This window comes from Pituophis catenifer, unplaced genomic scaffold (assembly GCF_029215685.1).
Source record: "Pituophis catenifer annectens isolate HBS135680 unplaced genomic scaffold, rPitCat1.0.hap2 SCAF_7, whole genome shotgun sequence".
Classification (NCBI taxonomy): domain Eukaryota; kingdom Metazoa; phylum Chordata; class Lepidosauria; order Squamata; family Colubridae; genus Pituophis; species Pituophis catenifer.
Window position 1 is genome coordinate 90,196,290 of NW_027256887.1, and position 22,324 is coordinate 90,218,613.

Below are 22,324 nucleotides of genomic sequence, written 5' to 3' on the forward strand. Positions count from 1 at the left end.
GCAGCTCAGCCAAGCAATTGAAACACAGGGTGGGGGGCACTCCGCGCAGTTCCTCCCACGTAGGCCCTGGTAGGGTCGCTGAAGCTCCGGTTCTCCAGTAACCTCAGACCTGTGGGCACAGCCAAGCCTCCCCCCCACCTTGAGGGGTATCCTGCTGCCTCCGAGACTCCCAAAAAGGGTGAGGAGGTGGGAGAGCATCGACACAGCCCCCCTGCCCACCCTTGTTTGTTTGTTTATTTATTATTCATATTTCTATGCTGCCCATTCTCCGAGGACTCTGGGCAGCTTACACCAAAGACAGTATACTAAATAGCATATTGCCCTCAACAATCTGTGTCCTCATTTTACCCACCTCGGAAGGATGGAAGGCTGAGTCAACCTTGAGCCGGTGAGATTTGATCCGCTGATCTGCTGAACTAGCAGTCAGCTGAAGTAGCTGCAGTACTGCACCCTAACCACTGCGCCACCTCGGCTCTTTACTTGCTTACTTTACTTTAATTGCTTAGATTCTGAAGGTCCCATCAAGGAGATGGAAGCCACACTGAGGGTAGTTAACTGGAACATTTGAATCTTTCCTTCCTGAGGCGGGGGACAGCATCCTTGGCCGTTGCCCCTTCCGGTTGGTGAAGGGTGCCCAGGAGGCCACAAGGAATTGGGCCTGAGCCGTAATCTCAGCTTCCCTGTGGGAGGGGCTGCCCCCAAACCTTGAAAGAACCAGTGATGCACCCAACCTTTCAGGAACATTTGCTGCACCCAGCTGGACAATTTTTGCCCAGTCCTTTTAGGAAAGGTTGTTGAGAAGGGGACGAGGCTGGGACTGCAGGGGGTCCTGGAGGAAACCGGTGGCCTGAATGCCTTTCAGTCAGGACAGAGAAGAGAGACAGCAATGACTGTGAAAACCACTCAGAATCTGCAGTTAGCTCAGGATGTGGCAACGCAGGCAATTATGGGTGTTTCTTGTTGTCTATGTAATGCATTTGCTCTGTGAGCTGCCCTGGTTCCCCTCAGGCTGCTGGGCATAACTCAAGGTCCTGATCATGACCAGTGAAGCCCTTCAAGGCATCAGGCCTGCTGACCCACAGGTCTGTGGCTTCTGCTTGCCTTGGATGAGTGGGTAGCTGGAGTGGACTTCCTCCAGATCCCTTCCATCAAGCAGCCTGCAAAAGAAACCTTCTGTGTAGTTGCTGCTCCCTCCTTCTGGCACACCCTCCCCTCCCAAGAGATCTCTGGCCCTCGCCCTGGGGGAGGGGGATGCAGGTGCTTCCGTGTGATCTCTGCAAAGTGCCATTTAGTAGGTTGGAAATCAGGGAAGAGATTCTGGGGACAATTCTTGGAAGATGCTGACTCTTCCCACAATAAACAGCTTCCCAAGGCCCACCTTCCAGATTAACAGAATAAGAGTTGGAAGGGACCTTGGAGGTCTAGTCCAACCCCCTGCTCAAGCAGGAGGCCATTCCAGACAAATGGTGGTCCAGTCTCTTCTTGAAAGTGATGGAGCCCCTACAGCTTCTAAAGTTCCTTAATCAGAGCATAAGGTGTACACATTTTGGGTTGTTAGCATATTAATCTTGTCCCTGTGAATGAAGGAACACAAATGGGAAGGTGAGAGAGAAAGGAGTTCAAAATGGAGGTTCAGGACTGCTATTGGGGTTTGGTCATCAGTGACTTTCAAGCAGAATAATGGCCAGTTGTACCTTCATGATCTTGCAGAGCATTGTTCTCTGTGGGTTCTCCCCGCTCCCCCCAAGGTTCTCCTCTGCCCCATTGCAGGCGCTGGAAGGCTTGAACTGGAGGGCCACAAGTGTTACGGTGGCCAGCAGGTCTCTCAGTGCAGCTGTTTGCGTCTGTGGGCTGGTTTCCATTAGCAGTGTGGAAATCCTCCAGATTGCATGCTTTATTATTTACACCCAAGAAGGCCCACTTTGAAAGGCAGCAAAGGGGACTCTGAAGTTCTGCAGAGGCTGGAACTGACTTGCCTTCCAAAGAACACCAGAGAGCGACCAGCTCCCATAAGCATGTGGAGAATCTGTGTGAAGATTTGGAGAACAACCTGCTGCCAATGTGCAAGCATAAATAAAGGTGACTGGGACAAATTTCAGGCCTAGAAAGAGTCCTGCATAGCATATGGAGAACACCCAGATTTCCCAGCGCTCATCTGGTTTTTGCAGCTGGAGCCACAAGAGAATAGAATAGAATTGAGGGTTTATCGGGAAGAGCTCCAAACAGGGCGATACGCATCCAGGGAGCAACTCGGATGGCCCAGTGGCAGAGGTGATGGATGGAGGCTCTTCTCTTCACAAGGGCTCCAGGTTTAGGAGTTGGAGGGGCTGCTGCATAGCAGGAGACCACTTGGGGGGAGAATTCCCAAAGGCCACAGACTGGGTGAGGGTCAGCCACCGGAAGGGGGGGATACCCAGCCACTTCAGGACTTTCTAGTCAGCCCGGCTGCTGGGGCTGTGAGTGCAAGCAGGATGCTGGGCACCCTGATCAAGTCCCACTGAAGGAACCGTAACTGGATTAGGGTGAGGGCAATGCGGTGGGGCCATTACCCTCTCACCAAAGCCCCCTTTTCATGGCAATCAGAGCTGAAGGCTTTTCAAAATCCAATTGCTGGGGAGGTGTTGGGCGGGGTGGGAAGAGTTAAGGTGAGTTCAGTCTCCTTCTCCAGTTGCAAAGAGTCAGGAGCAGAAACAATACAGACTTGTTCCAGAACAGAAGGAATAGTGTGGAAGGGGAGATTTGAGGAACTTGCTCTTGACAGACATAACTGTCAATCAGTCGAACAGGTTGCCCTTGCTGAGGGATTCATCGCCTTCACTGGAGATTTTCCAACAGAGATTGGGGCGTGTGTGTGTATCTTCTTTGGGCAACAGTGTGGATAATCCTGCAGTATGCAGGAACTTGATAGCCTCTTAGGTCCCTTCAAGCTCTAGGATTCTGTTGTAGGAGGAGAGGAGAGGAGAGTGAAAATTGATTTATTACAGCACCAGAGGCAAAAGGCAGGCCTAATGTGGCCAGAAGTGTCCTATATGGACTTATGCAAAATCCAGCATGCATTTAATCAGCATCATAAAGAATTTGATGGGATTGTAGCATCTGCCTGTGAGTGAGGAGAGTTGTAGCAGGATGAACACAATGGCTTGAACTGGAGAAAGTGCCGAAGGAGATGCGGCTTGGTCTGGCTTCCCAGGGTGCCTGCCATCACTTAGCACCTCCACCACCCTGAGCATTTTCTGGCTGAGCAGACAGTTTCATCCTACCTTGCCTGACAGCACCATTTTTTCTCCTTCAGCAAGCAGGCGGTTTCTGCTTCCTTTCCAAGGTCATATCTGCCCACACTTAAGTCAGGATTAAATCAGGTTTGTAACATCTTTTTCTTGACCACAGCACATTAGTGGTTTGCAACTGGCTTCACTCATGGGTTTATTTCTTGATTTGTATATATAGCTCAATTTAGCTGAGAGGCAGACAATCAATAGTTAAACCAAGTCACAACTGTTAAAATACTTTATAAAGAATAACTACAAACAAGATAAATAATAAAAATGAGTTTATGGGAGCACACCACTATCCACAACACATCCACTCTGCAGGTTCCCCAGGGATCCCTGAAGTTGCTGGGAGAACCATGTTTTTCTTCTGAAAGTTTAACAGGGATGGGGCTAAACTCACATGGAGGGGAGGTCGTGTCCCAAAGGGTGGTGGGCACAGCAGGGAAGACATCTTGCCTGCGTCTCATCAGGTGGGGCCACACACCGTCCTTATGGACATGATGGGATGGGTGGATGTGATTGGGAAGAGGTGGTCTTTCATATAACCTGGTCAGGTGAGGGCTTTAAAGGTAAAGACCAGCACCTAGAATCGCACCTGGAAGTAACTGGCAGCCAATGAAGTGTCTGGAGCAGGTATGACACCTGCCATACTAGAGTCACATGTAAATGCATCCGTGTTCTGCACCCGCTGAAATTTCCAGACACTCTTCAAGGGAAGCCCTATGTACAAAGTGTTGGAGTAATCCACTCTGGAAGTGACTATGAGCAGAGCCTCATGGACCAAGAAGGGGTGCAGATGCTGGACAATACAGAGGATTTTTCTAAGAGTTTCCGCCCAACCACAAATATGGTAAAGCTTTGCTTCCAATTGGCTTCAGAGTGCACTCAGAGTCCAAGAACAATGGCCATGGAGGGTGGGGGGGCTTCTTGGTCCAGCAAAGAGGAGGTTGGCCAGAATGCTCCCCTCCATTTGGATGGCTGCACCTCAGAGATCCAGCTCAGGATGAGGAGTTTGGGGCACAGAGGCCAGAGTCTCTCCGGGGTCTTAGCTCCAGGCCTTCCCTCAGAACAAGACAGAATCTGTACAGGCCCTCCCCACGGAAGAAGGTGGCGGGGTCTCAGAGGGGATTTGGAAAAACCACATAAACCTAGGTGGCAGGGGGAGGTTGGAGGCAGCTGTTTCCATGCAGAGCTGGCAGGCCCCCCTCCAGGTCATTCTGCAGGGAAGGGTTTTTCCCAAGTGGCCATCACAACCATTCTCTTGGGGGGGGGCTAGGTAAATCAGGAGGCCGTGGGCGCTGGCAGGCTGCTTGTTCCTGATCAACCTCTGGGTTTCATTTATTCTGAACATAATTAATTTCAGGACACCGCAGTGGCTGACATGTTTCAATAATTAGTACAATCAAATCATTGTAATTGGAATAGTATTTGCAAACCCTTGGAAGGGGTGCCCAGGAGGTCTCCATGGAGCTCCCTCTCTCTGAGTGGCACGTGCGTGTGCATCAGTCCTGTAAAGTCACACAAGGCACCAGTGTCTGTGGCGGAGAGAGGCTGGCCTGCACAACCCAGCACAAAGGCCAGCTCTGGATCTTGGAGCCCCCTTCCTCCCCTGCTCCATCCTGTGGGGCCTGCTCTGCCACAGCTCCCCCCCCCCCCAAGCAATAGGAAGCAGCGCCTCGTTCTGCTGGATCAGCACCATGGACAACAGCCAGGCTGCCTTCCCTTTGCCTGAAGTCCTCCTCCTCCTCCTCCTCTCCCCCCCCACCGCATGGGACACACACACACACACACACACACACTTTGAAAGGCCAGATGTCCTATGTCCTGGGCTGAAGTGCCTCTGGCTTCCTCCATTTTAAGTCCTTTTCGGGTGAGTAATTCCTCCTCTTCCAAACCCAGCACTGCAAGTCAATTTGGAAATTAATCCTTTCCACAGAAGAGGTTGGATTCCTTCCCTCCCTCTTGCACCAACCACAATTCAAGCCAATTCTTGAATTGCATCATTGGCAGCTTTTGTGGTCAAAACTCTGCCCAGCTGTGCCTCAACCTTCTCCTCACCAGCTGATGGGACTGGAACTCCCGGTGCCTAGTTGAGCCAATCTCCTAGAAGAGTGCCTTGGATGTGTTGGTGGCCAGAGGATCACCCCACTTCAACCACGCCCCCCTAGTTTTCTCTCCCCTCGCCTTTTATGCCATGGCAGGTGCAGCCTGACCACTCTTCCCACGTGACCGTGAGGCACACATGCCAACCACTGAAGAAATGCTCCTGGCCAGAGCCCCTCAGGGTTCCAGGAGTGGTCGGGTGGGGAGAAAGAATGCAGGACAGACGGTCGGCTGCTCCTTCAAAGCCAAGGTGCTGAGGAACAGCAGCCGAATGGTTGAACCTTGGGGTAGAGAGGGGGATTCCTTATCTTCCCGGGGGTGGGGAGGGGGGCTGAGCGCCATTCCAGTGCTTTGGCACCACTGAGGCTTGCAGAGGTTTGAGTCCACTTGTGGTGGAAGGCCTTCCTCTCTGCCCGCAGTGGACGGAGGCTTCACTCCAGTCACAGGGTGGCCAGGACAACCTCCGCACTACTGGGACCCAGAAACCCTGTGGAGACTCTGATGCCGGTATTCATGGCAAAATGCCAGCCTCTTGCAGCTGTGTGACCCTTTCCCCAGAGATGAGGGTGAGAGGAAAGCCAATCGCAACGTGACTTGAAATCCTGGAGTGCCATTTTGTGTCATGTTGGGGTCTGGCTGAGCAGAGAAATGTCCCCCCTCACCCTAAATGCCAGCCCGGGGAGGTGACCTTGCGACAATTGCCACCTACAACTTGTGCCAAGATTGTGCACCCCAGGTCTGCGGAATGAATGAGGTAAACGCTCCCTCTGCCTGTCTCTGTGGCCCCTGCTGTACCAGGGCCCCACCTGTTCATTCGCTGGGATCGCTTCTAATCAGCTCTGCCAATGCCCGAGACATGGCACTGGGATGGAGGCAGCATCAGCCTGTCTGCGAATCAGTTGCCCGCCCAGGGACGAAGGGGCACCGGTCGGCCTCCACCCAGCAAGGAGTGGATGGGAACCGATCCACCTATGCAAAAGGAAGTGGCTTCTTCCCCCCTTCATGTGGGGTCGGTTTCTCATGAGAAACGGGGCTGCCCAGATCTTCCTTAGCTTGTTGAACACAAAAGTTCCTGGATTCCCCTATTGTTCCTTCAAATAGTTTTGGGGAGCAGCATCTCTAGATCAAAGAGCCTCAGAGCAACCGGGCCCCCTTTCCTCCTTCAAGACCCGGCACTCCCGCGCTTCATTAGGATGGATTAGGTTTGTTGAATGTTATACCCTGTAATTTGTTCTGGGAAGGGGGGGGGAGGTGGGCGGATGGGAAGGGGTGGGGGTAAGGGAGGGGAGGGGGTGGGGGTGGTAGGGAAGGGGGGGAATAAATATGTAAACCTTCTGTAAAACTTTTTAATTAAAAAAAAAAAAAAAAAGAGGAAGGTGCCCCTAGGCCAAAGGGTTTCTATTGAACCAGCCTCAATCTTCGGGGAGGGCGGGGGAAGCAAAAGTTGCACGTCACACAAAACCCTTGGTCAAATGAACTTTCTCCCTCTTTGGGGGAGATGGGTGGTTCAGAAATGTAAAATGTAAATAAAATTTTAAAATAGAAATAATCTAACTAGCAGGGCCACCCCCCAACAGGTGCAAAGGGACCTCTAGCCAGTGATGGGTTGCTCCCGGTTCGCAAGAACCAGTAGTAAAAATTTGTAGTAGTTCGGAGAACCGGAAATAACATTGGCTGGCCACGCCCCCGAACCGGTCCCCAGCCCGGTCACCATTCGCTTACCCCGCCCACCTCATCAGGAGCTTTTTGGGTTTTTTTACTTTTAAAAGCATTTTTTCTACAACCTCTTCGGCCGAAAAAATGCTTTTAAAAGTAAAAAAAAAAAAGCCTCTGATGATCGCGTGGCTCAGCTGGGATCGTCAGAGGCTTCTGAAAGCATTTTTTTCTGTAACCTCTTAAGGTTGTAGAAAAAATGCTTTCAAAAGAAAAAAAAAAGTTGGCCACGCCCACCGTCACATTACCCCCCCCCTCCACCAAGCCATGCCCACAAAATAAGCCACACCCACAGAACCGGTAGTAAAAAATTTTAGAACCCACCCCTGCCTCTAGCCCGACTGGCCAACCCCACCTTGTGCAACTCCAATCGAGCTGTGTGTCTGCGTGCGTAGGGAAGCTAAAGACCAGTGCCCCCACCCCCCAAGCCAAAAAGACACCGCCTGGCCCAGCTTCTCACTACTTTTATTTGCTTCCAAAGCTCGACTTAAATCACTTCTCCTGCTTGCTCATCAAGAGGCCAGGTGCAGCTTCGGGAGGGGTTTTGGGGAGCGCTCCTCCTCCCCTGCTTTGCAGGGCCTGCTCCCTGGAGGTCTGAGCGCCTCCCCACGCCCCTGCAGGCATCAGGCTCCAGCTGCGGGCAGAGGCTGTGGTGGGGGGGAGGAGGGAGGAGGTGGAGAGTCTCAGCGACTGTAGCCAAATTCATCTGCATCGTCAGCGCGGAAGTCTCCGTAACGCCACAGGTTCAGCTGCAAGGAGACAAGCCAGTGGAATGAGCCCCCCGGTTCTATCCGGCTCACCAAACCGGTAGCACCAGCGGCGGGAGGCTCTGCCCACCCGCCGGGACGTCATTACATCCCGTTTTTAAGAAGGTTCTGTGCATGTGCAGAAAAGGCGCTTCCCAAACCCGTAGCAAAGGTAAGTGGATTTCACCACTGGAGAAAGCCCCTACGCACTCAGGTGAGGAGGGGGGTTCTAGGTCAGGTCTTGCTTCCCCCTCTCCTCCTGTGGGGGAGAAGACAGCCGGCTCACTTACTCGGGCACTCTTGGCAGCCTCCTGCGCATTCATGTATTCGGTGATCTACAAGAGAGAGGCGGTGTCAGAGCCCCCTGGCCCCAGAGCCCCTCCCTCCACCCAGGTCCCTCCCCCGCTCTTCCACAGGGCTCACCACTTTCTGGAACTGCTTCTCCTTCCGGGGCTCCACCATGACCAGCCCTGTCTTGACCAGCCCCAGCCCCACATCGGCCTTGGAGTCAGCAAACTGCAGCGTGACGTGGGTGCAGCTGGGCCCCACGTACTCTACATTCAGCAGGCACTGCATGTTCTGGATGTCCCGCACAGCACTGTCCACCACGTCTGCCCGGGCCTCCTCCTGCAAGGGATGGACGCTGCCGGTCAAGAGGGGATGGGGAGCGCCAGGCCAGAGCAGCCTTGCTTTGATGGAACCGCAAAGCATGCCTGCCGAAGGGGGAACGGGCGCTGCCGGAGGGAGCCTCCTCTATGGACTTAAGAGGCTCTCCCCACGGGCAGGCTGGCTTCCAGTGAGCTGTCAGAGCCCCAAATGATACGCCCCCATCCTCAGGACACTAATGTCAGAATGCAGCACCACAAAGTAACAGCATTCCAACCATAAATGCAAAAGCAATGAAAAGCATAAATCAAATTAAAACGATTCAAAGAGGGTTCAGCTGCCCACTACCAAGCCCCCCCTTTTTCCCTGCTGCTCAGCTGCCATCCCTGGAGGGCTACAGGACCCCTCCCCCTTCCTTCCCTGTAAACCTGCCCTGGACTTACATCCTGAGGCACCTGGATGAAGGCAAACTTGTATTCAGTGGCCTGGGCAGGCAGGACCCGGGTGCCAAAGGCCTGGGGCAGGGCGGCCAGGCGGGTGGAAGGAAGGGTCTCCTTCTGCGGTGGGAGAAGAAAGCAGGCGGTTAGTGGCTGCAGCGGCCCACTGACCCCCGACTATGGCCACAGCTGTTCCAAGCAGCCAAGATGGCAGCACCTGAATCTTGGCAGGCAGAGGCTGAACCACAGGGGAGGGGGGCTGTGAGGAGCCCCGGGTTCTTTCCAAGGATCAAAACCAACCAGTCAGGTGGGGCACACCTAAGCCAAATGAGGGGCTCCCAGACACCCTCCGTCGTCTTTCCCAGGCCTGTCTCCATCTGCCACAGAAAGCTAGCAGGCCCCCTCGGTCACCACCAGCCCAGGCCCCTCTGCCCCTTTGGCTCAGCCCACCTGGGATCGAGGGTGACAAGCCTCCCAGGGCCCTGCCTCCCCTTCCTCCCAACCGGGGCCCTTCTGGGCCAAAGAGGCTTCCACTGCCCCACCTTGCCTGGGTCCCCCTCAGCCCACGGGGCCCCTTCTCTGCCCTGGCTTAGCTGTGGGGGGGGGGAATCTGTGGGGAGTGGACACCCTGGCTGCAGAAGCCTCGGCTGCCTCCCACAGGAGCTGCTCAGTTTGCTTCTGCCCCATCAACTCCCCTCCCCCTGAGCCTCCTCTGTCCTGGGCAGCTGCTTCTGGTGCTTGGAGCCGCTGCAGCCGCTTCCTGCCCATTATCGGGGGTGGGGGGAATACCCTGCGCCTCCCCCAAGACCCTCCCAACTCACATTGCCGTAGTCGATGTAGAAGACGTGCACTTTGGCCAAGGATTCCACCTTCTCCACCCGCGCCCGGTACCTGGGGGATGGGGAGGAAGAAGTCCCAGCTGGGCATGAGCAAGGAAGGGCCTCTGACCCCAGCTGGACCTCTCCTGCCAGGCCAACCTCTGCTTCCCTTGCCCGTGGCCCTCCCGTCCTTCCTTCCCAGCCCCTCTCCCAGCAGCCCCCTGGCCCCAGGGACTGGCTTCTCTTTCTGCCCATACATAGGTCCACCCTCGAAAAACCCAAGCCCGCCCCCTCCCTCCTCCTTGCAGCTGGCTGGAAGACGGGCGGGGACAGGTCTGCCCGGAGGGCACGGGTCCTGCAGCGGGTCCAAGGCTTCCAATGTGGAAGGGGGTGCCTAGTGCCAGTCAGCCTGGCCGAGAAGGATTGCTTCTTGCTCTGGCTGGAGAAAAGGGTCTCTGGGTGACCTAGGCATACCATTCTCCATCCACAAATTTGGCAATGCAGAAGTCCCCACGACGGGGGGTGTAGGCCCCCTCCACGGGGGGGCAGGCAGCAATCTCGCCCCGCATGCTCTCCATCAATTTCTCCAGCTGGGTACCTGCCGAGGGGGAGGGAGGAAGCGTGAGTCAGGCCGGCCAGCCACCTCCCTCCCCATGCTAGCCTGATCATTGCCTGGACACTGTGCCCAGCTCTGCTTCTGGGGAGACCACTGAGCCTCACCTGATCCAGACCCCCACTGACCGCTTGTGCCCTGGCTTCCCCTCCCTACCCCTCCCCGAGACCCTCTTCCCCACCCAGAGCCTCCAGCTGTCTCCGTCCCCCTAAACAGCCCCCCCCAGCTGCCCCTCACCCGTCTCCACATCCTGCACGTAGAAGTGGAGATCGTCGGTGACCTCGGTCACAAAGACGGGCTTGTAGTTGGCCGTGCGCTCCTTCTCCTCAGCTGTGGGCACCACGTCTTCCACGGGGGGCTCCTCATACTGTGACCACACCTGGGGAAGAGAGATGAGGCTGGGATTCAGCAGCCCGCTCTGGGGGAGCGCAAGCCCACCCTCCATGCTAGCCCAGGCTACAGAGCCGAGTCTGCCAGGTGGGGGGCAGCACAGCCGAGGCCCCCATGAACCCTCACCGTCTGAACGCTGATTATTTATTCCATTGGTTGCCCATCACCAATGATTCAACTCTTGGTGGCCAATGGGAGCCATCCGGCCCCCCACCTGAGGCCCCCCATTCACTTGACCACCTGCTCCGCACCCATCACTGCCCTCGGCAGCCACTGCAGCTTCCTGGTGCTCTTCCAGGGCAGGATTTGGACAGAGAGGACACAAGGACTGTCTGAAGAGCCTCCCGCCCCAGTCCAGGAAGAGGCACAGCTGGCACACAGGCGAACCCTCCTGACCACGGCTGCCACCCGCTCCTCCATCAACTCACACCGACTTCCACCAAGCAGCCCATAATACTCAGAAGCTGAATGTTGGATCATCATTGGGGGCATCAGAGGGATGACCTGTAGGCACCTTTTGGCTGGCTGGGCAGCCCATCTTAAGTGGGGTGCTGTGGCGGGGGGGGGGATTATGAACCTTTCATGCCAGCAAGAAAATGAGAGGGAAGGATTTTCCCCAGGAGAAGGAATCTCCCTGATTCCCCCCCAGCCCCAGCCCCAGCCCCAGGCGCCCCACTTAAGATGGGCTGCCCAGCCAGCCAAAAGGCACCCGTTCTCATCTGCCCAGCCGTTGCTGCTTCTCAGGATGGAACCTCTGATCGCCACCAGCCCAATCTCCCTCCTCAGCATCAGGGAGAACCCTTCCCATCATCCTCAGCCCCAGCCTCGGAACAGCTGCTCTTAACCCGGGGGTCTCCGAGGTCCGTTCTGAGCTCTGGGCTGCTCCTCTGCAGCTCCCGCCCGCCCTGCCTGGTCCCCCACCTGCAGAGGGGCCCCCTTTATTGGGGCCTATTAGGGGGTCTTTCAGCAGCCCCTCCCCGCTGGGACATGTGTCCCCCTGGGACGAAGATGGCCCCAAACACAGCTCTTCCCGAAGGCCTTTTGGGGTGAACACGGAGGTGCCCCACTGATTGCTTTTTTAATTTCAGCCATTCTTTATATTCAAATAGAAATGAAGTTATGGATTTTATGATTCGATTGCTTTTAATACTGACGTGTCCTGTTTGATTCTCTTAATGCCATAAGCTGCCTAATTTGCTGGCAGCAGGCAAGTCCCATAAAGCGGCAAACAGACTCTCCATCTCGTGTCACTGCCATCTTTCCTGGAGGCTCCTTCTCTCCCCCCCCCCCCCGCATTCAAGACTCCTCCTCCTGCCCTGACACTTGCCCGTGTGTCAGGGCTAGTGTCGGGGGTGCGGTTGGGTGGGGAGATGCAACCTTCAAATTGTCATTTCCTGCACCCGTCCATCCTCCTTTGGGCCAGTGGGTGGAGCAGGTGGCACAGAGGGGCAAGAGAGGCACCTGCCAGGGGCAGCCACAGCAGCAGGAGGTGGAGCAGGGGGCAGGCAGGAGGGAGTGTTCAGATGGCCGCCCTGAGTCTCCAGAGAGGGGCAGCATATTAATTAATTAATTAATTAATTAATTAATTGAATGAATGAATGAATGAATGAATGAATGAATAGATGAATGGACCCTGCACCCAGGGGTGGGGTGGGGGGGGTGGCAGAGAGTGCAGACCAGAAGCCAGGAAGACGAGCCCTACGTGGGGCGGTGGGGGAGAGGAAGAAACTGAAAAGATGCTTGCAAGGAGGATTCGGATAAGCTGGCAGCCTCCTCTCCATGGCCAAAATGGAAGGCCCAAGGGAAGGCGGACATCCCTCCCCGTTGGTAAGGCTGCTGCTTGGGCCCTTCCTGGTGGGCTCCCCGGCAGGCTGCCCAAGTGGGCAAAGGATCCAGTCCCTAAGACCCGCTGGGTGCAGGATGGCGAAGGCGGCGGCTGCCCCACCGTGCTTCTGGCCAGCAGTGGGTGAGGCTAGAACCGCCACCCCTTTCAGGTAGCAGAGCTTGGAAGGGGGACCCCTGAGAGCGAGCTCTGTCCAGCAACCCCAACTCAGGAGCAGCACCCAGGGCTGGGAGCCCCCCCCCCCCCCCCCGGTGCCCGGCTGGTACCTTCTCCTTCTTCTGCTTGGCAGAGGCCTCGGCCACCGTCAGGGGCTTGTAGTAGTTGCTTCGCTCGGCTGTGAAGTGCACTTTGGAGAGGGCCTGCTCCACCAACGCCACCGAGAGGTTGAGCCCCTCGATGTGCAGCCACCCAATGAAGTTCCCAGCTTTGTCCATGCTCTCCACTTCCACGTCCACCTGCAGAGAGGACAAAGCGACTGGCAGTTGTGGGAAGGCAGACTCAACAAGGGCACTGCCCCACCCAGCCACACCATTGGCCCCTCAGAGACGCCCTCCTTCGGGTGGGGAGGGTTCCAAGCCCCCACCAGCCCCCAAGTCCAGGCTTGCTGCAGGCAGTCTCCACGTGAGGAAATAGCTGCCCCACCCCAGTCTTGGGCCAGACGCCAGCAGTCGGTGACTTTGCTCAGAGCGCCAAGATGGATGGCGAGCAGTGAGCAAGGTCAGCGGGGCAGGGCACTCGGAGGTGGCTGCAGAGGGGCCGCCCTCTAACTGTCCGGCTGAGCCCACCTCTGCAGCAGCCTCTCCCAGGGCAACCCTGCTGCATGGAACCTGCCCCCCCCCATTTCCTGAACGGCTGCTTTTGGGCCTGGGGTCTGCATCTCCAGGGACATCTCCAGAAGCCCCCTTGCAAAAGAGCGGCCCTGAAAGCCACCTGAGCAGGACGGAGGAGAGTTTTCGGCCGACTCCCCTCTCCCTGCAGGGGCTGCTGCTGGCCTCCAGCCCAGCCCAAGGGCAGCAACCCTCAATCCAGGCCAGAGGGCACCGGCCCGAGGGTAACCGGGTGGCACCTTGGAGGTGGGCGAACGGTGCGTCTGGCTTGCTACTGGGCCATAAAACCCGGCCCTCCTGAAAAGCTGACGTCTACATATCCAGGAATTTGATGAGGTTTGCAGACAAGGGGAGGCCTGGCTGGGGAGAGACCCCCCCAAAGGCCTTGGGAGCTAGCCTAGGGCTCTTGGGCAGGGCGGCCCAGGGCTCTCTGGGAAGTTGCTTGCTCCTCCTGTTGCCCAGCTCAGCTCTGGGGAAGGCGTGCCAGCTCAGGTGCCCAGCTGCAGCCAAAGGAGGTAAGGAAGGGAGGAGGACAGGGATCAGACTATCTAGAACACTCCTCCCCGGATGCCAGCAAACTTCCCCACCCTTGCCGCCATTAAGCCAGGAGGAGGGCTGGAGGCTCTGTGGGGCCTCCGTTTGCTTCTCCCAGAGGTTCAGTGGGTTCCCTAAGACCAAGCAGCCAGAGGGGACAAAAGGCTGAACTCTGAGGGACAAGGCGGCCTGACCCCTCCCCTTTACTCCACCCCCTGAATTTTCAGGCCTCAGGGCAGCTCCATCTGCCTTTGGGCCAGCCTACCCAGTGCCCCGGTGATAGAGAAGACAAAGGGTACCGCCCCTTCACCCCCCCAGGATGCCTTCCATGCCCACCTGACTTCCCTGGAGGCCCCGGGGCTGGGAAGACCCAGCCGTCTTCCCGGAGTGGCTGATGGAGCCACTTGCCCTCAGTCCTGGGTGAGTGGGGGCATCCGGGGCTCCAGCCTCCCAACCCAAATCCTGCCTTTCTGCCGAATGGGGTGAGGGCGCCTAGGCTGGGTGGTCATTTTGGGGCTGGACTCAGGACCAGCATCCCCTGGGAGGGCAGTGGGGGAAGAAGCATCAAAGCCCTCCCCACTTTGCAATCCCCTCAGCGACCAGCCCTCCCGTTCCAAGCCATATCGCGAGGTGATCGTGTGTAGGGAGGACTCTGTGCATGGGGCAGGAAAGGGAAGCAGAGACGAGCTGAGTTTGTGGGACCAGAAGCTGGTGGGTGGGGAGAGAGGCCCACTGCCTAAAGCCAGCAGCTGGGCTAGGCAGCCAGACTTGACGCAGGCACTTGCCCTCTTCGCTTCTGGAGCCAGCCCCCAACCAGCCTCAAGCACCCATTGGCTAAAGAGCCCAGGAAGGCTCCGTTGGCACAGAACGCAACGGATGGCACCAGGAACTGGGGTACCCCTCCTGCATGGAGTGGGCATTGGGTGAGGGCACTCATCCCTAAAACTGCTGGAAATTTAAAGCAAACACCACAGACACCCCAAGGGTCACTGACCCTCAACAGCTTTTCCTCTCTGCGAAACCTCCCCTCCCTGCCAAAGACCGCCCCAGAGGGTCCAAAAGACACCAGCCCCCATCTGAATGACAGGATAGGGGGCACATGTTGGAAGGGGCTCAGAGATCATTTTAGCCCACCTCCAAAATCCACTCGGGGGAGGGGGCACCAGCCCAGAGCCCCTCTCTCAGGGCAGGCTGTCCCACTGCTTCTCAGTCACAGCCAGGGATGCCCCCGAGAGCCAGCCTAGGCCCTCTTCTTTCGCTTCAGGACGGAACGTAGGGAGCGAAGAAGCAAGCAGGACGCCATGGCCTCCAATCTGGACTCCTCCCTTCCCCCAGCCTGTTTCTGTTTGTGGCTTGGGGGGACCCACCCACTCACCCACCCTCTGGATGAGCAGCAGCAAAGCTGCGGCAGACACACACACACACACACACACACACACACACACACACACACCCCACTGCCAAGACCGTGCCAGGCCCCAGGACTGCTTAGAGCTCTTTTAGGCTCCCTTGCCATGGCTTTACCCCAGGCAGCCACGTCCAAGCCTCCCTCCCTCCCTCCGTCAGCTGCTCGTGGCTCCATCCAGCCCAGAGCCAGGCCAGGCCTTCTGCAGGAGGGAGGGAGGCAGCTGGCTAAGGGCCTGACTGTGGCCTCCCCATGGCCTTCTGCCACCACTGCAGGTCGGCCTCCCTCCCCAGGGATGCAAGACATGCTGGACACCCCACACCCATCCACCAGTGGCCAGGGGAGGCTGGCTCCAGGCTGCCTTCCCCAGCCCAGGAAGAGGGCTCTGTGGCTGCCCTGGCACGACTGGCCCACCGAGGCCTCCTCTGCCACCCATCACAGATGCCGCTCAACAGGCAGCAGCTTCTTTCTGCCGTCTCTCGCTCCAGCCCATCAGATGAGGCTCTTATCAGGAAAGCGTGAAGATGCCCATCAGGCTCAGGGAAGCCGAGGAGATACCGTCAGAGCTGGTGGCTGTGGGGCTGGCGGGAGCACTGCCCAAGTGGGGTCTTCCTCGTGGGCCCTCTTCAGAGGGGCTTGGAGGAGAAGGGCCCTCTCAAGGGAAGGGGCTGCCGACATACAGCACCTCCCTGGGCAGGGATTTCTACAGTGGCCCCTACGTTTGCCAGCTTCTAATAAGCGAAGGCCAACCTTAGTTGTTTCTTAGCTGCCTTTCAATGAGGAGGAAGTCACGGCTTCCTCGCCCACGTCCAGCCCTTGCCCGCCTGCGGGGCATTGATGCCTCAGCCCACAGCTCCCTCTGGAGAGGCCAGTGCCTCTTGCCCACCGCTCCACCTGGGCAACCAGCTCCTTGGCTGACCAGGGCCTCCCCAGGGCCCAGAGTACCGGCCCCGTTTTCCTTTGCTCACCAGGAGACCACAAAGTACCCCAAGGTTTTGCAAGGGCAGCATTCCAGGCGCAGTGGGGAGCACCAGCTATGGCCCTTGACAGCGCCCCCAGCTTCCCACTGCAACCTGGCCAAGTGGCCAGAAAGCATTCCTCTGAAGCTGGACAGGATCCCCCCAGAAGTGAGCCTCCCAGGGGTGCCTTTGAACAGTTGTCAGGCCTTGACATTTGCTGGCATTAAACGGGTTTCACCTTTCTGACTGATTTTATAGATGTTTATATTGTATTTTTAATTAGGGCTTTGAATGCTAGCAGCATTTTTCACCTGTGCTTAGCTGGTGGTTGCCACCAGCAGCTTTTAAGAAGAAAAGAGGAACAGCCGCCTTCCAAAAAGCACTCTGCAAAAGTGACTTCTTAGTAGACAGCAGCATCCGAACCCGAGGCGGAAAAAGAATTCAGCAAAAATCTTGACTCAAGAAACCTTGCAGGAGAACCACTTAAAACCGCTGACACCATCAGGCTTCGGATGGGACCCCACCTGGCACCCTCCAGCTCTGCTCCAGGCAGGTCGAGGTGCCAGGATGCAGAGACGAGACCCCTGCAGCCCTTCGCTTTAAAGGGAAAGAGGGGTGGGTAGAGAGGCCAGGCAAAAGCAAGAGAGTCCCGGTGCCAGGCCTAGCAAGGTCTCCAGCTGGGCTTCTCAGCTGCCCCTCCTGGGAGCTGAGGCTTGCAAGCCTCAGGCCCTGCCAAGGGCAAAGTGGCATCCGCTGGGCGGTGCCAGCCAAACAGCAGAGGAAGCAGAGACACCGCACAGTCCCCAAGAAGGGCGGCCACCATAGGAGGAGCCCCAGGATCCCTGCCAAGGTTGAGCAGGAAGGCGGCAGCCCTCCCACCACAAGGAAGAAAGCAGCCAAGGTTGAATTTCAAAAACCAGCCCGGATTAGCCACACTTGGGTGCCCCGTGGCTCACTCAGGCGGCAAGAGCAAAAGCAGGCCAGGCCGGCCGGCCAGCCAAAGGAAGGGCTGAGCCTTGCTGGGCTGCCGGGCAGGAGATGCACTGGCAGAACCCTCCAGGCCAGCCAGCCGATGCAGGAATCTCCGGGGAGGAGATGGGCGTGCCTGGCAGAAGGGAGTCTGCACAATGGCATAGCCTGCTCTGGGCCCTGAGCCATCTCCTCCCACCCCGAGGGCTCTCAAGACCTGCTGGTACTCCGGCTCTGCTCCCCAGGGACCCCGTTCTGTGGGTCTCCAACCCCCTCCCCCCATTTGTGCAAGGCCAGAAAAATGACATTCCCCAGAGGCTGGACGGGTGAGACGATGGGTGAAATTGGCATTTTTCTAGTGCTGGATCCGGGTTTTAGAGCAGCCAGATACCCTGAGAGCCAATCCTCTTTTCCCTTCCATCATACGGGGTTGAGCTCTGAGCTGTCAACATCCAACATCTTGATTTTTAAAGGTTTTGTGACTGTTCTCTTGTGTAATCCACAGTTGCTTTTCTGTTTCAAGCTTTTTTCTTTGACGGACTTACTCATAATTTTAAAATCCCTATTATTTTATGGCAGAAAAGAGAGAGGTGCAAATCCAATAAATGACCACACAATTCTATTGAGGAAACAGAGAAACTGCTTGGAGTGTGAGATGATGGGTTCCTTTCTCCCTTAAATTGAGACCCCAGGCCCCAGGACGAATCACAGGCCCCAAGTGAAAAGCTCTTGGCACATGCTTGGGAGCCCATTCAGTGGGGCCAAAAAGCAAAGCAGTGGGTGTCTGGAAGCCACAGAAGTATTGCACAGGCACACAAACACCAGCAGACGACCATTCTGCCCATTAGTCCTAACTGCCTCTTGCTTTCTCCAACAGCCTCAAGGCAGCTGGGTGTCCCTGAAATGCAGAAATTCAGCAGCCCCACTTAGCGCGCCCCACACTCTTCCCACCTGCAAGGGGGCTCGGAGGGAGGGCACTCCTCCATAACCCCACTTGGGCCAGAGGCACAGACCAACGGAATGGTCCAGGCCTCTGAGCCAGGCCTTGCGCTGGCAGCCACGCGCCTCCTGCGGGGGGGGGGGGGGAACGGGGCAACAGCAACTCCCCCCCATCCGAGAAAACGCAGCCACGGACTAGGCAAGGGGGCCGGTCCCCTGAGCCTGCGGCAGCCCCCATCCTGGCCTGTCTCCCTTCCGGGCAAGGGAGAAGCCCCCCCCCTCCCAAGGCCCAGGCAGCCTCTGTCCCCAAGGGAGCCCCGATTCCTGTCCCGTCCGGGACAGCAAGACCTCCTCGCAGCCGCTACCGACGAGGGCAGCGCCTCCGGAGCGCGGAATCCCGCTCCGCCACCCCTGCCCTAGACAGGCCCAGCAGTGCTGCAGTGGGACGGTGGGGAGGGGCAGAAAGGGGTGTCCGGCCAGGGCTCTCCGAAGGGCCTGAACTCCCCCCTCTGCAGTCGGCCCGCCGGCCGCGTCGCTACTCGCGCCAGCGCTCCGCTCAATGGGGGGCTGCGCGGCTGGCCGCCTTCCCCGCTAAGCCCCGGAGGGAGGCGGCGAGGGGCGGCGTTGCCTGCGCCGAGCGAAGCTGCCCGCCCGCCCGCTTGACGCTGCCGCCCTGCCTGCCGAGAAGCCCCTGCGTCAGCAGCAGTAGCGGCAACGGCAGCGGCAGCAGCAACGGCAGCAGCAGCGGCGGCCGCGGTGGCGGTGGCGGTGGCGGCGGCGGAGTGAAGGACAAAAGGATGCGAGAGCCGCCCAGGCGGCTGCTACCTGCGCCAGTCCCGGGAGCCGCGAGGGGGGCCGCTGCCAATCGCGGCGCCGACTTAGGATGGTCCGGGGCTCTGCCGCCGCTGCCGCCGCCCCCGCTCGCCCGCCTCCGCCTCCCGCAGCAGTCGCCGGGCTCCGCTGAAAGCTGCAGGCGCGGCGGGTTGCAGGTGCCGCAGCTCCCCGCCGCCGGGCCCCGGAGGGCCGCCCGCCGCCTCGCCCGGGACTCCCGCTCGCCGCCCCGAGCCCCCCCGCCCTAGGCGCTGCGCCCCGCCGGCCAGGGAGCGAGGCGCGGGCGAGAGGGAGCCGCCGCCGCGCCGGCCATGGAGCTGCGTCCCCCGCAGCGCCCCCCCCGCCGCCGCCACCGCTCTCGCCGCCGCCAGCCCTTGTCCCGCCGCCCAAGGACGCGCCCGCACAGCGTCGGCGCCGCTCGCCCGGGCGCCCAGCGCGGAGTGCCGCGGCGGCCGGCCGCCCCGCCAGCCCCTCGGGAGGCCTGACTCGGGCCTCGGGCGACCCGCCACCGCCACCGCCCCCGGCGCCCTGTCCCTCCCCCCCGATGGAGAACGGCGGCGGCGGCGGCGGCTCCCGGGTCCAGCCGGGCTAAGGCGGGAGGGCGGCTCGCCCCGCCGTCGGCTCCGAGTCCCCCGCGATGGTGAAGAATGCTGGCGCCGCACCATGAAGCTCCTGCGGCAGGCTCCTCCGCAGCCCGCCCGGAACGCCGCCCCGCTCGCCTGCCTAGCCTACCTCGTGGCGCAAGCGTGGCTGGTGGCGTGCGCCGTGGCGGCCAGGCCCGGGCCGCAGAGCTGCCCCTCGGTCTGCTCCTGCAGTAACCAGCTGAGCAAGGTGGTCTGCACGCGGCGGGGGCTGGCCGAGGTGCCCCCGGGCATCCCCTCCGGCACCCGCTACCTGAACCTGATGGAGAACAGCATCAAGGTGATCCAGGCGGACACCTTCCGCCACCTGCACCACCTGGAGGTGCTCCAGCTGGGGCGCAACGCCATCCGGCAGATCGAGGTGGGCGCCTTCAACGGGCTGGCCAGCCTCAATACCCTGGAGCTCTTCGACAACTGGCTGACAGTGGTGCCCAGCGGGGCCTTTGAGTACCTCTCCAAGCTGCGGGAGCTCTGGCTGCGCAACAACCCCATCGAAAGCATCTCGTCCTACGCCTTCAACCGCGTCCCCTCCCTCATGCGCCTGGACCTGGGTGAGCTCAAGAAACTCAAGTACATCTCCGAGGGGGCCTTCGAGGGGCTCTACAACCTGAAGTACCTGAACCTGGGCATGTGTGCCATCCGGGAGATGCCCAACCTCTCCCCTCTGGTGGGGCTGGAGGAGCTGGAGATGTCCGGCAACACCTTCCCGGCCATTAAGCCGGGGGCCTTCCACGGACTGAAGTCGCTCAAGAAGCTGTGGATTATGAGCGCCCAGATCGGCGCCATCGAGCGCAACGCCTTCGACGACCTCACGGCGCTGGTGGAGCTCAACCTGGCCCACAACAACCTCACCTCTCTGCCCCACGACCTCTTTGCGCCTCTGAGGTACCTGGTGGAGCTGCACTTGCACCACAACCCCTGGAATTGTGACTGCGACATCTTGTGGCTATCTTGGTGGCTTCGGGAATACATCCCCACCAACTCCTCTTGCTGCGGGCGCTGCCATGCCCCCACGCACATGCGGGGAAAGTTCTTGGTGGAGGTGGACCAGACGGCCTTCCAGTGCTCGGCCCCCTTCATCCTGGACGCCCCTCGGGACCTCAACATCTCCGAAGGGAGGGTGGCCGAGCTCAAGTGCCGGACCCCCGCCATGTCCTCCGTGCGGTGGCTGCTGCCCAACGGGACGGTGCTGAGCCACGCCTCCAACCACCCCCGAATCTCCGTCCTCAATGATGGCACCTTGAACTTCTCCCAGGTCCTCCTCACGGACACGGGGACGTACACGTGCATGGTGACCAACGTGGCAGGGCACTCCAATGCCTCGGCCTACCTCAACGTGAGCACGGCTGAGCTCAACACATCCAACTACAGCTTCTTCACTACGGTCACGGTGGAGACCACGGAGACGTCGCCCGAGAACCTCTTCCCCAAGTTCACCAAGCCGGTGCCAACCGCCTCCACGGGCTACCAGCCGGCCTACACCACCACTACCACCGTGCTCATCCAGACGACCAAGACGCCCAGGCAGGACGCCACCCTGGATGGCAACGACAAGATGCAGACCAGCCTGGACGAGGTGATGAAGACCACCAAGATCATCATCGGCTGCTTTGTGGCCGTGACCCTCCTGGCGGCGGCCATGCTGGTCGCCTTTTACAAACTTCGCAAGCGTCACCAGCAGAGGAGTACGGTGGGGGCCGCCAGGACCGTGGAAATCATACAGGTGGACGAAGACATTCCGGCCTCGGCAGGGGCAGCACCTGCCACCGCCACCACCACCATCGCCACCCCCTTCGACCACGTCCGGCATGTCAGGTGAGGGGGCAGTTGTGCTGCCGGCTATTCATGACCACTACAACACTTACAAACCCTCCCAGGGGGCCCACTGGACAGAAAACTGTTTGGGGAACTCCCTGCACCCCACGGTCACAACCATTGCCGAACCGTATATAATACAGACCCACCCCAAGGAGAAAGTGCAGGAAACTCAGATCTGACTCCTTTCCTCGCCCCCTCCCCCATTATTAAATAAATGCAATAGGATGCACAACAGACAAAACCAACTTTCATACCCGGAGGGAGGAGGGCAGTCCCGTTTCCCCCGCCCCCCCCCCCCCCCGTATATGCTTCTATATTAAGTCCTGGGCTGAAAGAAGCAGCAGATTCTATTAAAATGTAAAGAAAAGCCTATTTTCTAACTTGTTAGCTGTGTTGAGAAGGAAGCGTAACTCCGATTCCCCCCCCACCCCCCCTCCAGGGACAGAGGCACAGATCCCCTCGGCATCAGACCTATTTAAAGCAAAAACATAAGCAGCCTTGCTCCCAGAGACAGTGGCGGAGAAGATAAAGCAGAAAATTTCAAAACCAAGGAACAGCGGGGGGAGGGAGGGAGGGAGGGAGGGAGGGTGGGAGTTGTCCTTTTTAGAAGATGTTACTTAGAATGCAGTAAAAACAAACCCGTTTCTATAGAGACGCTCTTTTCTTAAAGCCTTGGAAAAAAGCCGTCTCCATATTTACAGTTATCTTATTTCAAAAAGAGAAAAAGGGGGGGAGGGGAGGGGAGGGGGGAGGTGCACTGAGGGTTTGTACTGTGCCAAATGTTACAAATGCAATAAAAAGGTCATTTTTATTTATTTCGTTTTTTAAAGACAGTTACCAGAAGGGAATTAAATACTTGT

At 58.3% G+C, this 22,324-nt stretch overlaps 2 protein-coding genes across 2 annotated transcripts in view; one reads left to right on the forward strand and one right to left on the reverse strand.

Moving 5' to 3' along the window:
* Positions 1-7,541: 7,541 nt before the first annotated feature.
* Positions 7,542-22,324, reverse strand: part of SND1 (staphylococcal nuclease and tudor domain containing 1) — a 98,065-nt gene continuing 83,282 nt past the window's right edge. Inside the window, exons 17-24 of the mRNA XM_070946822.1 lie at positions 12,808-12,996; positions 10,546-10,687; positions 10,170-10,293; positions 9,699-9,768; positions 8,884-8,997; positions 8,258-8,461; positions 8,125-8,169; positions 7,542-7,837 (exon numbers count right to left, since the gene is read on the reverse strand). Of these exons, the coding sequence (XP_070802923.1) occupies positions 7,772-7,837; positions 8,125-8,169; positions 8,258-8,461; positions 8,884-8,997; positions 9,699-9,768; positions 10,170-10,293; positions 10,546-10,687; positions 12,808-12,996 (954 nt within the window). The 3' untranslated portion in view covers positions 7,542-7,771. The remainder of the gene's footprint in view (positions 7,838-8,124; positions 8,170-8,257; positions 8,462-8,883; positions 8,998-9,698; positions 9,769-10,169; positions 10,294-10,545; positions 10,688-12,807; positions 12,997-22,324) is intronic.
* Positions 18,972-21,685, forward strand: LRRC4 (leucine rich repeat containing 4). The gene is given in 4 exon segments (XM_070947370.1): positions 18,972-19,187; positions 19,190-19,526; positions 19,529-21,435; positions 21,437-21,685. Coding segments are annotated over 4 exon segments (2,667 nt in total). The 3' UTR covers positions 21,644-21,685.